The sequence below is a fragment of the Pinus tabuliformis genome, chromosome X (assembly GCF_031772625.1).
Source record: "Pinus tabuliformis cultivar Carrire ecotype Pingquan chromosome X, CPIR1, whole genome shotgun sequence".
Lineage (NCBI taxonomy): Eukaryota > Viridiplantae > Streptophyta > Pinopsida > Pinales > Pinaceae > Pinus > Pinus tabuliformis.
In genome coordinates this window covers 1,796,440-1,811,277 of record NC_142308.1, presented here as the reverse complement: position 1 = coordinate 1,811,277, position 14,838 = coordinate 1,796,440, and the positions used below count along the sequence as shown (strand labels likewise).

The 14,838-nt window shown below is 38.2% G+C and overlaps 1 protein-coding gene across 1 annotated transcript in view; it reads left to right on the top strand.

Annotated features, from left to right (window-relative positions):
- The window catches only part of ATP3 (gamma subunit of Mt ATP synthase), a 151,517-nt gene that overhangs the window by 21,956 nt on the left and 114,723 nt on the right, over nucleotides 1-14,838 (top strand). The window contains exons 2-4 of the mRNA XM_089446478.1: nucleotides 5,314-5,357; nucleotides 5,584-5,736; nucleotides 13,714-13,827. Coding sequence (XP_089302604.1) covers nucleotides 5,314-5,357; nucleotides 5,584-5,736; nucleotides 13,714-13,827 — 311 coding nt within the window. The remainder of the gene's footprint in view (nucleotides 1-5,313; nucleotides 5,358-5,583; nucleotides 5,737-13,713; nucleotides 13,828-14,838) is intronic.

The window sequence follows — 14,838 nt, the reverse complement described above, 5'->3', positions numbered from 1 at the left end:
GGCAGTTTGGTTGCTGTTCGACCTTGACGAATTGTATTATAACACAATTAAATTCATAACTCCATGAATACATATCGGAATTGGATGATCTTTAGATCAATCCTACACCTCGCGATGAGAGGGATCCAAGAAAAATATCAGTTGCCATATATAAGATGACCTACATGGAGTTTGGCCCTAGTTGCCAATTTTAACACTCCCTCTCAACTAGGGAGAACTCCATCCGTTGATCCATATGTCCGACTGTACTATCTCTGTCATCAGTGCCTTGTACTGGTCTGCTCTACTCTGCTTTACTCTGCTTTGCTTAGTGCTGAGCTTTGCTTTGCTTTGCTGAGCTCTCCTCTGCTCTGCTCTGTTGAACCATGAAGAAGAATTGATCGAGAATGTCTCATACCATTCTCTACTGACCCGAAGTCAGTTCCATATGAAGAGAGCGTGTCATACCACTCTCACTGACCCGAAGTCAGTTTCATTGATTCCAGATCAATATCACAAGAGAGTGTCTTAAACCACTCATATTGATCCTAGATCAATGGAGGTCATCCTAGCATAGGGAGTACGGTAGATACAACGATGCGTCTATCAATAGTACTACTATGGTCCCTAACCCCATTTCCCTGCTCATTGGCCAGATGAGAGGTACTTCCCATGAGTCCTAGACTGCATGGGTAGGATGCCTCGACAGAAGAACCATTCATCTTGTCCCTACGTCGCCTCGGGGTATCACAGCGGAAGGCTAAGCCATTCACCCTGTACACAGTGCACCATTAGGGGAGGGTGAGTCGCCCTATGGTTGTGTGTTGCTCCAGTAAGTACCCCAAGTCCCCCGGAGATCCCAGAGCTCAATGCATGCAACATGCAGGATCCTCATAAGAGGGTCTCTCAACGACTCCAAGTTGTTCGGTAAAGTCACAAATTTGACCTTTCCCCGAGGCTTTGACAAAATGTCTGCGGCTTGTACATCAGTCTCATTGTGATGGAGCATCCTCGCTCATCGACGTACCATATCCCTGATAAGGTAGTATCTGATGTTTATCTGCTGGAGCAATCATAGAGTACGAAATTCCTCAACAATAGAATCCCCCCCTGGTTGACACAGAGGATCACGGTGGTATCCATCATTTGTACAAATAACTCACCGAAGAGCTCCAACAACCAGGCAGCTTCACATGAGGTCATACTTGTAGCTATGTATTCAGTCTCAGCAGTGCTCAAAGCAACCGTCTTCTGTTTCCTGCTCATCCAGGATATCGAGTAGAAACCAAAGAGAATCAACACTCAGAAGTGCTCTTGAGATCCTCCACATTGCCTGCCTAGTCAGCATTCAAACAATCATGCAGCTTCATATTTCCGACAATGTATCTCAATCCATGAGAGATTGTGCCCCGAAGACATCTCAGAAGATTCTTGGCACCAATCCAGTCAACCATATATGAGCTCATCATACTAACTACAAATCATAAGTCCGGACGGAAGTTCGCGAAGAACATCAACGTGAATGAGTTTATGAAACTCAGAGGCATTTCCCAAATCTGGTCCGGCATCACCACCATATAACTTTTGAAAGTTAAGATCCTCGAGGTAGTCACGGGCTTGCAGTTTACCATTCCACATTCGGAATCCAACTCCCTCTTACTTTTGCAAATGAGAGGGTCTGCACCTGTCAGAAATAGGTCGTCCTCAAAAGTTGCTAGTATGAGAGGTCTATCATCCACAACCTTCGAGCAATTGTTTGGATCAGCTTAACTCTTAGTGAATCTTAGCTTCATCAGACAGCTATCAATCCTCTCATACTACGCCCAGGGTGTTTTGCTTCAAGCCATAGAGGGATTTCTTCCACCTGCACACATGAGATTCCCGATCATGAATCTCAAACCCCTCGGGTTGTTCCAAACCTGTGGACCTATTACATGAGGGGAATGGTTCCCTTGTAATAGTTTCCTTCGGTACATCTCGGACATGTACCTTCATGCTCTTCTTGAATTCAAGCATCCCTGTCACCATCTGACTCACATTGGGTAGGTCCCCATAATAGACCTTCGATGCTATAGATGAGATGTGTCAATTGACATGGTCCCCAATGGACCATCTCGAAACTTGATACAAATTGCCAACCCTGAACCCATGAGTAAAAGCATCTTTGAAAATTCTATTTTCAAACACGTACCTTTCCATCGATGAATGCCACCCTGAAACCTTTGACTTCCATTACCGAAATGGACACTAGGTTGTTCTTGCAATCAGGGACATAAAAGAGATTCTTGTAAATGAATCGAGTTACCCTCATTCAATCTAAGGCTAAAGCTATTGACATTGGTCCACATACATTCAAATGTACTATGTCAAGAATCTCCTTAGACTTATGCTCGCCACTTGGGAAAGCAACCTTGGGATGCTTGCCAAGCATGCACTCTTTGCTTACTCTGCGCTGCTTAATGTTGAATTTTGGAATACCTATGACTATCTCCCTCGGAATAGGCAATGGCTTATGATGTAGGTGCCCACATCCTCTTTTTGCCACAACTCATATGAGTTGTCATTGTTATGTACTAGGGCTCGAATAGGTTCACCTTATAAACTATATAGATTTCCTTCTCTAATTCTTATCACTTACATTAAATCTAGGCTAGATTGCTTGGGCGTGATGAGGTACTGTTGGTTCTTGGATTCCACTGCATATCCCTTATCATCCATAATAGAAAATGAAAGCAATTTCTTCTCGAGGCTTGTAACAAAGAGAAAATCACCAAGGTCTAAAGAGTTACTTGATTGGAGTTGGAAGGGAATGGTACAAACTCATGCTACCAGGTACTTGGCAACATCATCAAACTCTGCTTGAACGTTATGCTCTTTTAGATTGGAAAAACATTGTTTGGCTAATGTCATATGTTGATATCTCCCACTTTCGACATACGAAGCATCCCTTGGAATTTTGCTAGTAGAAAGGTAAGATACCCTCAAGAAATCTTTCTCAAATTTGGTAGCAAACTTGTTCATCTGTTTTTGTAGAGGCTCCCACTTGCTTCTATTGTTGTTACCCTTTTCTCCTCTTGCTTGGACAGTGTGACGCATAATGCAAGTGCTCATGAGAAATGAAGCACTCGATCTTACTCAAGTCCTTTCTTGGCTTTGAAGTTGATGCCTTGTTCTTTTCCTTACCCTTGTCGGGTCCTTTTCCTCAACCCTTGTTTGCATGTCCCAATAGGGCATGGTTGTTGTCAACTTGTCATTACCCTTCTCTTTGGCCTTTGACTCCATTTGAGTCTCCTCTTGGATACAATCATCCCATAATCTCTCAAAAGAGGGAAGACTTTCGAAAGAACAAATGCCCTTGATAAATATTTCTAATGAAGTTGAGAATTCATTTATTACCATGTTCACTAGCTATGTCTCTTAAATATTTTCCTCAATTGTTGTAAGCTGATCACGAATTTCCATGACTTTCAGTAGGTAATTGGTAGATCGGTCTAATCAGATCATCATTATAGATTTGAGTTTGTTTGGCAAAATCATCTTCTTGTTTATCTTTTCTCTATGGTAGAGGCCCACTAGGGCATCAAACATATCCTTTGCGGTCTTTCTTCCATATATGCGAGGAATCAAGTGATCCTTTGCAACATCCTAATCATCTCCTTCGCCTTTCACTTTGTTCTTTCTATGAGTTTTCGTTTGTTGTAGATGTGTAAGTGTAGCCCACAATATCTTTGATGACTTCCAAAGCTAATGGTCCATTTTAGCTATTTAATACTACCCTCAACATGTAGAACTGACTCCTTTTTACATGGCTTCTTTGGGGCCATGTTGCAGGCTTTGAAGGGATTGACATTGAATTGGTTGTCTTTGTCTAGCTCAAGCCTTGCCTTTTACATCTCTTTAAGACACTATTTGAAGTCGTGCAACTTTTCACATTGGGTTGAGAATTTTATCTCATAACTTTATTTTGAACAACCGTTAATGGATATTGTGTTTTCGGAGATTTCATGGGGATTATTCTACATGATTCAAGGTCTCCCTCAAGGAGTTTTTAGTCTTATGTTCTAGGCTTTTGGTGCTCTAAACAATAGTTGTGGAGATTAGCAAGTGATAACTTCTTGTCAAACTTACCTTCCTCCACAATAACACCAATGGATGTTTTGAGGTTCATAGAGAAATTGACCTCTTTTCTAACTTGCATATTTTGGTGGGACACAAACATCCTTGAAGGTTAATAACATATAAACTTCCCTATAGAGGGCATTAGATGATCTAGCAATTTTCATAGCGAGAAGGGAAGGCTTGGAACTCAATCTAGATGTCACTAACTCTATAGATGAAATGTGTTTCATCCAAATGGAAGAAAATAAGCAAAGTCTTGCAACACATTCAATAGTTGCATCCAGGCCATTTTGACAATTGCATGTCTTCAAACACTGGGAATGAGAATACCCATTGATGAGATTTTAAATGTAGTTGGTTTGTGGAATTTGCATATCTCCCATTTGAGGGTGTAATGATTGGTCCTAGGTTACAACTTATTATCTTCAAGAAGTAACTAATAGGTTTGTAAAACCTATAAATGCCTAAGGCATCCTTAGATCGAAATGCCAAAATTATCTTTTAAAGAAGGGATTTTAAAATCAATGTCAGAGTTATTACTTGGTGATAAACCTTGGGCTTTTTAGATTTATCAGACACCAACTCCTTCGTTGCTACTTGCAATGACAAAGCTAATGGTCCATTTTAGCTATTTAATACTACCCTAAGTATTTGACTGTGGATTCCCAAAGAAAATCAAGGATAGAGTGAAGCATGCTGTATGCAGATTCAATCTATTGAGAAAGAATTTTTGTAGAATTTATATGCACTGCAATTGAACACAATGGCACAAGAACATTTAAAAAAGTACATCTTACATACATCTTCATGATCTTGAAATGATGTTTAGAGACCAAAAAATTTTCAGTAGTGAGCCTATAAAGAGAGCAAAATGCAATTTGTTTTTTGGTGTGGCTTGGATTGACCAAATTGCTTTTACTTTTAAGCCTATTATATGAAAATAATATTGAGTTTTCTTCCTTTATATTTTTGGTCTTTTTCAAGGGACCACTGTATTTTGGATAGCATTGACGCTTATGTTATTTTTTTAATGAGTAATACATTATATTCCTTGTTGCTGTTTTTTCAAGCACCTATTGATTACTTGTCTTTGTGATTTATCAATCATCTAATGTGAATCAATGTACTTTTTATTAATTTCTTTATTTACAACCATAGTTATGATTCTATTTAATTGTTTAAAGAAATTTCTAACAACCAAACTTTGTTATTCAGGGAGTTGCCTGCTTTTGGATCACGAACAATTTCTACTCAAATTGGTAAGATGGTCTCCACCTATTCTCTTTCTTTTCAAAATGATAGTAGCTTTAAGATGGTATAGTATAAATTTATTTTTAGCTTCTATTAATATATTTTTGGTTCCATCTACAAGAACTTCATCAACTATTTGGATCTTGTTGGTTATAACTGAACAGCCTTTCTTGATAGGGGTCAAAACTAGAATTAAATCAAGCCATTAATCTTACATGTTAATACATCATGCAGTGAGAAATAGAATGAAAAGTGTAAAGAGTATTCAAAAGATCACAAAGGCAATGAAGATGGTTGCATCATCAAAGTTAAGGGCAATACAAACAAAGGCTGAGAACTCTCGAGGATTATGGCAACCATTCACTGCATTGATTCGCGATGTTCCTGGTAGGTCTTACTCTATGATTTTATTATGATAATGTTCTTTGGATAATTCTTCAAATTATCTTCCAATGTGACATTTCTAGCTCATGCATTGTTTAGCAACTGTCATCAAAAAAGTTGTTGGCCTTGCAATTTATGGAGAGTTGACATCATACATTCTTGAGCGTACAAGTCCATGAAAGATGGGGCACGTAGACATCCACATCGAACAACGAGGCCCAAATCAGCCTATATAACCCCTTAAAAACTTGGCTTTTTATTATATCTTCTGTGTACTAGTACTTTGGTTATGGATTTTAAAATTTGGTCAATAAATCGATGCTTTTTCACAATTTTTTGTCAACACACTGTAAGAATTATTAATCTTAATATGTCAATTAATAATACAGCCACTTACAAGATGGGCATACTCAGTTTACGTGAATATAATTTTTCTTCACTTGGCACATTTAAATCACACATTTTACCTCACAGTGCTCTACAGTAATTTTACTATTTCACAACTCATCAAGAAATATGTAACAAACTACTTGCTTATAAATCTTTATTTGCAATTTCACACAACATTATGGGATCAAAATGGCCCTTTTAAATACAATTTAAGCCTATAATCTCCAATTAAACTGTGATAAGTGTAAATGAATTAACAAACTTATTTTATCTTCGTGACAAATCCTTTCACCCTAAGCCCTTTTTCTTGGACATTCCAACACTATGCACCAATCTCAATTATATATAACTCAACACCTCCTTTTTTCGATGTGCAATTTTGACTTAAAATAGATTTACAATAAACTTGGAAAACTTTAAACACAATAAAATTTATATCTAACCTGTCTCTTGCTTGCCCTTGTATTATAACTCATTTATTATAGGAATCAATGATTATGCACAACCCTTAATTGTAGCCCCCCTTTTTCACTTGTATATATAATATATATCATAAGTTATGTACTCTTTTTCTTTTTTAAAGGAAAAGCTTATGGGGAAACTCAAGGCATGCTTCTGTACATTTCTGGCCAGCGTCCCAAGTAAACTCATTGGTGTAGACCAGTGTGCCCCATCTATAAGGATTTGAACCAGGCAACTGCTGGCACAAAAACAAGTAAAATGCTGAACAACATTGGGGAGAACCAGTTGAGCTAGCCTTTTGGGCTATATGTTATGTATTCTATATCGTCATCACTCCTAACTATTACAAATTATTTAGCCATTATGAACATATTTCCAGTCTTCATGCTGTGACGGTAAGGAGGTTCCTTGCATTGGGATTTTAGCTTTATCTGCATTGTTGATCTATGGCTGTTTCACCTCCAACTTGTTGGGACAATCCCCTCGCTCTTCAACATTTCTTTTGGTTGGTGGTGAGCGACAATTGCTGTATGTCATAGTTCTCTTCACATGTCTTTATATAAGAACATAAACATGCTTTCCAACACGGCGAGCTGCTCCATTACTCTGAAACACAACTACTGAAATGAGCATATAATATTGGAGAGTTATTGTATTACGCAAAACTGGCCTATGTTGAATAAAATTTTCGAAGAAATTGTGAAGCGTTTATGTATAGCATGGTTATTGTTTGCTCAGCCATCATGGGTACTTGCTGTTATTGAAGAATTTGAAACCCTAGCAAATTCTTCATCAAGTGAACTGTGATAATTATTAATTTTAAAAAAAGTTGAGAAGAGAATCAGCAAAAAAATAATTTGTTGCCGAAAGGAAACTATTAAGATGTCGTAAAAGATCAACGCTGGCTGAATGGTAGAAGCAAAAAATGGTTTTTCATGTGCTGTTGTCAAACGCTCGTGTCACTATTAAATTCCGATGCTGCTGAAGGGAAGGAGAGCAAACAACCACCATAAAGCAACTGCAATATCAAATATATTCTGCTGCGCATGTCATCAAGAAATATAATTTCTAGTAGTTGTGTTTTAAGGAGCTTTAAATTGCACAGTTTCAGTAGTGGCATTTCATTAAAATGGTGATAAAGAAAGGGAATATTGAAAAGTGATTATTTGAAAGTTATTTAAATATATTAAAGATTTAAAAAAAGCTCAACAAAGGCTAAAAGTACTAAACCTAAAAGTAGATAGACATCAGAGGGAAATAAATTTTGTAATAGAAGGAAGGTGGATTTAATTATTTGACAGGTGGAAGATATTTGGAGTCAATTGTGCGTGTGTGTATGTATGTATATGTATGTTTGTTTTTCCAGGGAAAACCTTGAAGGATGCTCCCTTTTCTGCAGAATACCCGGATGGAGCGCATCTCAAATGCTAGCCACAAAATTGGCTAGTATCCCTGAGGGACTTGATTGGATTTGGGTCAATTATGTGTATATGTGTATATCTATATATATATATATATATATATATATCTGTCTCTCTCTCTCTCTATATATATATATACATATATATAAAGCTTTTCCGAGGAAAAAGCTTGTATCACTTTCAATTTCAAGGAGAAACATTCAGTGATACATTCAACAGTTGTGTTATAAAACATGAGTACTTATCCATCATGAGACAAATAACCAACATCTATAAAAGATTCAATATCCAGGCATTTACTGTCAATTTGGCCAATAAAATTGAAGTGTTATCCTTCATGTGAGGAGTCGGACAGCCTCTTTGTGATGTGAATATTGAAGGAGAAAGATTTAATGTTACAGTCAACAATTGTGTTATAGAACATGAGTACTTATCCACCATCATGGTGTGACCACTACCCAACATCTAGAAAAGATTCAATATATGGGTGTTTACTGTCAATTCAACCATTAAAATGAAATTGTCATCCTTCATGCGAGGACAGCCTCTTTGTGGAGTGGTGTTGATGAAGTGTGCTATAAATCTTCTGGAGCAGTTTAAAATTGGATTTTGACAAAAAAATCCGAAGTCCTAAAATTTTAATAAATTTTCACATCAACTCTTCCTCTGTTCCTGTTCTTGCTCCGGGACCTATGCTTGTGGTAACGTCACCTGAAAGTGATGAAATTGTGCCAGTAGATCAAAATTTCGTATTTAATGAGGGAAACCATTTTGTAATGTGAACATCAGTAAGTGTGCTATAAATATGCCTCAAAACTAAATGCATGAATTTTTTTTTTGGTTTTTCTGGGGTTTTGTAATTATTTTTTTCCGTAAATTTGTCTACTCAGTATTAATTAATAGACAAAAAAAGTACATGCTTTTTAAATATCGGATGATTTTTCCTAGCATGTTCCCCTGTTTTAACTGAGTTGTTCATAGTTTCAGCATATAGCTATCTAACCTAGGAGACCTAGATACAACAGTATAAAGATAACTATAGCTGTTTCTGAGACAAAAAATTGCCCACCGGTAGTTTTTATTATGAAGAAGAGAAAGGATTTCTCAGCCTAATGATTAAGATAAAAGATTAAGCCAAAAAGAATCTTAGATCAATCAGTGATTTTCCTAGTCCTCTGCCTCTGAGGTTGAGTCTACATATATGTAGCTGCTTGAGCTTCTGTAGCCAGTGCTTGGTTATCCCGGTCTTGCACCTACTCTACAAGTTGCATGCCCACTGCTTCATATTTGCTGTCTAAGAAATTCAGGTTGTCGAAGATGGCTTGTTGCTGGAAACATCATTCTTCGACTCCCTAAGCAATGAAGGATTTGTTGTGCTAGTATAAATCAACCAACTTGAAATATTTGGTATTCCTGCTTAGAGAAAAGCCTGTGTTTGTGATCCAGTCTGAGCTCTGCATCAATGTCATTAGAGGAGGTGATGCCATATTTCTCTTCTGCTAAATTTTCTATTTGCTCAATCTCTGCTTTGATTGCAGCTGGAATTTTCTGTTATTTAATGCTGATGCTTCTGTATCCTCTCTTTGAACCCTAGTTTGCTTAATGGGAGGTCTTCCCTTGCTAGATTTTTTGTTTGTCCTTCTTCTGCCCCTTCTAGCAGCAGTGGATTTGGGTACCCCCAGCTATTGGCTTCCCTGCTGCCTGCTGCCTATTTATATTTTCCAACCAACTTTGCACCTTCAAATAACCACATGGTGAGAGCTGATAAATGCCTGTGAGCCAGGCAGAGGGACTCCCCATCCTCCCCTCCTACTCTTGCCAGCCTGTCACAAAGTGCCAAAGGAGAAATGATTTGGCCTCCAAAGCAATGCATACAGCAAGATGATATATAGGTAGCCCTTTTTTCTGCAATCAGAATCCCAACCCACACTTGTTCATTGCAGATGCAAACTCCCTTGACTACAGGGAATTATGGAAAATGGAGTTTCTCTTCTTCCTCAGGATGTCAATGGTTGAGGCTCCTAGGAGGTCTGTCAAGACCACTATGCTGGACTGAGCTTGTGGAGCTCTAGATTTGCTAGGAAGAACAAGAAAAACGTAGAAGAGACACCTCAAATATCTATCAGATACATACCTAACCTGTAAATTCTCAAACAGGCTTGCTCTTCACGTCAGAATCACACTGCATGTTGTTATCACACCCCTGCCCACTCGAAGGCATCATTCTTGCAGACTGGGTGTTAATTCTCAATGGATGGAAGGCAACTCAAGATGACCATTGACATCATGATGATGGCCTTCTGCCACCTGCTCCTCGAAGGGATAGGCATCTATTTGCCTCATCAATGTTCATCCCTAACACCCTATACACGGGTAGTAATAATAAAGAGTTTTTGATGTCATTAAGATAAGATGATTCAATTAATGTCCAACAACTAATGACCACAGAAGGTCAAATAGGATTAAGAAGTATACTAGTGTTGATAACAAGTGGGAGTGCAAAACAATCTGCCATAAAAAATTAGTGATAAGCAAATGTCATATATCTAGAAACCAGAAGCAACAAGCCTAGTTGTGTTAGTGATGTCTCAAAGAAAGAAAATGATACGAGGTTTGAGGATTATAAATTTTCAGCCAGGAGGATAACATAACATATAAGAATTCTTTGTTGAAGTAATATTGAGGAGGCTAAACATTGGAGGTTTGTGACCATTGGGTGGTAGCAATGTGCCAGGGGCCCCTCATTGTATGATTTAAGGAAGTCCATGGGAAGACCCTATATACTACTACTAGCATTTGAGGCCAAGATATTGATAGTTGAAGCTACTTTATTGAACTGTGGTGTATCTCGTTGCCTAGGAGGGATAGTTGGTTTCAATGATTTGGAAGAGCCCCTCGCCTTGGAAGAGAACCTTTGCAAATTGGGTTGGTGCATTTTTTGACAGGATTGAGAACAACTCCATAAGGGTCTCAAAGGTATCCCTTGAAGAGAGGGGGTGGAGGTTTGTGAGGACACTTGAGGTCTGAAGGATTTGGAGACTAAGTTGTTGTGACCTTCAACTTTGTGCTTGTTGCCACTTGACACTTGAAGGGGCAATGTGAAGAAAGATGTGTCCCCCCTAGAGGGAGTTAGATCACGATGGTGATTTGAGACTCAAGAGTCTAAGATCCAAAAACAACCCTCTTGAATAGGGCAAGGCAAGTTTGGTTAAGAGCTTAGTTGTATGATCTGGGGGAGCGCATGGAGTGACCTTGTATACTGCATTCGAGGCCAAGGAAAAGAAACTCTTGGTAGATGATTGGCTACTTGATTGAGATGCAGTGTGTCTTGGTTCCTAGGAGGGGTAGTCGGTTTTGCAGATTTGGAAGAGCCGCTCAATCTGGAAGAGCACCTTTGTTGGCTGTGAATTGGGCTGGTGATGTCTATGTTGGGATTGAGAATGGTGACTCCTCAAGGGTCTCAAAGGGCTCACTTGAACATAGAAGGTGGTGGTTGGGAAGACACTTGAGGTGTCATAGATTTGGAGACTAAACTGTCATGACCCTTAGCTTGGTGTTTGCTATCTGTTGAAGGCCATTTGTGGAGAAATATGTGGTCCTCAAAAGGAGTTAGATCTTGGTGGTGACTTGAGATCTTGAGATTGAAACCCAAAATTACCTTCATGAATAAGGCAAGGCACATTTGATTGGGGTAATTGGAAAGGGTGGATAGGAAGATTGTGAGTCTTGATCCCATAATATAAGGGAGGTTTGTGAGTTGGATCTCATAATATAAGGGGTAATAGAGGATAAGGTTCTCCTTTGTCTTTGGATTCTAGAGATGACAAATTCGGCAAACCTCTCATGGAATATGATGGTTAGTCTCCACTCGTAGATGAGAGCCCACTTGGAACTAACCAAGGGGGATGCAAATAGTGTTCTTGCAATGTCTCCATGTATATGGTGGTTTGATGATATTGCCATCCATCATCATTATGAAATGCTTTGCATAAAGTGCAATATTTAGTGGCAGTTCCTTAGAGTTGGAGATCCAAGTAACTTGTTTGTGCTGCTTGTAAATGCATTCTTTGAAAATATTGCTTAGATAGTATGTTGACCAGGGAATTCTAGGGAATATCTAAAAGAGAGTGATGATTGGATGAAATGCCCATTGATTGGAGAAGATGATTGACCCCTGAGTACCAACAATGGCATGCCTAGGGAAACTGATTGAGGCAATGGCTTCTAAAGACTAAAGTGAAAGATATGGATAGTGATCCTTGCTTGTGGACAAGTTTGTATAACATTGTACTTTGTGGAGGAGAAAGTCCATTTGAATTGTCTTTGTCCTAAGCCCAATTGACCCCAAGTAAATTGTCCCCAAACCTTGGAACCATAGAGAACTATAGGTGTGTAGATCATGTTAAGGAGTGAAATCTTGGATGAAATGTCTAAGCGATGAGTTTGAAAACACTGTTTCTCAAGAATGGTAAGGGGGAATCGGGATCCATATCCCTTTTTGAGTCGACACTAGACTACCTTTTTTTGAGGCCAAAGAGAGGCCTTCAGAACTAGACACCCAAGCAAGTATGAAGTAGTGATCTCAACTTCCTCCCCGTGGAAATAGAAGTGATGCATTGGGAGGTCCCCTATTGATGCATTGAAGACCACAACCTTGGTTTTAGCAAGTATGAAGTAGTGATCTCAATATTGTGCCCACAGAAATAGAAGTGATGCATTGGGAGGACCCCTACCGATGCATTGAAGATCACAACCTTGGCTTTACCTAGGTTGAATGCCAGTTGTGTGAGATCATGGAAACTGGAAAGGGAATCAATTTTTCTTTGTGGTCCCATCAGAGAGCAAGCCAAGAGGACCATATTGTTCATAGAAATGAAGCAATGAGATCAAAGCATGATGGAGGAGGCACCCATCACTAGCCTGAATATGGTCATGGAGGAACGATTCCAAATTGTTAATGTATATCCAAAAAGATGTGGTAAGAGGGAACCTCTGCTTGATCTCTATGGTTCTTCAAGTAAAGTCTGACAAGTTGCAGGCCAGTGCAGAGATGCCTTGGAACTGACTCATAAAGCCACAGGATAACCACAAGAAGGGTCTCAGATATGCGAATCAGGTTTAGCCTCCGAAACAGAGCCCCTCCCTTGGGACTGAGTCAAAGGCCTTTCAAAGGTCTATGAACCAGCACACGACTTTGGAAAATCGATGATGAGGCTTGTCATTAATAACCTGAAGAGTGGGAATATGGTCTGTGGTCTGATAGAAGCACCTCAAAGATGTAGTTACACAGAACTACTGCTATAGACTAACCAGTTGCGTCTAAAACCACCTCACCCATGCTTGTGAGATTCAATTGTTGATTGGGCATCTGGTTTGTGCCTCCTTTTTGATGGATCTGGAGTGAGTACTGTGAGTAAACCAACTGCTAAATATGGTTCTCATGGATAATTCAGCTGTTATCTCGGGGCGTTTTTCTCTTTCAAGGTTTCTTGGTTTGTGACATCATTGAATGAGTCATGCCACAGTTTATCTAAAAACACTGCTTTGTATATCTTTGTTTGTATTGAACTGAAAATGTTTATAATTTTAAATTTTGTGGGTCTTTTTGAACTTATCTCATTTTTTGACTTGCTCCGTTATGTGATTTCACTGATGTGCTCTGGCAAAACTTAAATCTTCACATGTTCTTATTGGCATTGAATTGCAGGGATTAATGTGAAGAAGAACATTTTTCTTGTTGTTACCTCTGACAAAGGTCTTTGTGGTGGTATCAACTCCACATCTGTGAAGATAAGCAAGACATTTGCAAAGATTGAATCAGGTAATTTCTTATCCATAAAGCTTTCGTTGTCTTCACAAAGTTTATTGATCTTCTGGATTTCATTTGTAGCTTTTGACATCATGATTTTGATCTTATCTAAAAGAACTGATATCTTATATTGACATTATTGTAATATATTCAGGTAGTTAGCATATGGAATCTCACAAAAAACCCAAAAAAGGGCACGGAGTTGGCCCTCTTTTCATGTTGGTTTAGACATTATTCTAGACTATTGATGACAACATTGAGAGGGGAATTATATGTTCGTTAATTGTTGTCCTTCATTGATCATATACTCATGGCTAAGATCCTGATCACCTATTCATATCAGTTCTTTGTGCCCATCGAGTTTATTTCCAGCAACATGATTGCCAGTGAATTTTTTTATTAACTGGTGATTACAGTTTTCCAAATATAGTTTTTTGAATTAACTTGTTTCCATTTATTTGTTAATTTCTCGACTATTGATGACAACATTGAGAGGGAGATTTTATGTTGTTCGTTTATTAAACTGATTCCATTTATTTAAAGTAGTCATATGTTCATGACATGGTAGGCTCTTTTATTTTTTTTAATCCTTGTTGTTGCTCTATATAATTTGTTCATTACCCTTTCTACTAGTATATGCTATAGCTGGTTTCTCCGTCATCTTTCTCACAGAATGAGTTCTGTTAATCCTCCCCACCCTGACAGATATATGGCTGCTGTCTGAGGTAGATTTATACGAGTCATGTTGCCAACAAGGTGAATCCTCAGAATTTTTTAGGGTTCAAGAAAGTTTATATGCTGTTAAATAACAAAGCCCCTGCCTTTGAAGACCTACAGTGTGAGCATGTAATGAATAAAATATATATAAATAATATAAATATAAATAATAAAGATAAATCATAAATAATAACGAATAAAATATATATAAATAATATAAATAATATAAATATAAATAATAAAGATAAATCATAAATAATAATTAGTTAAGCTAGTAATTAGGCTGAACAGGCATGTCTAATAAGA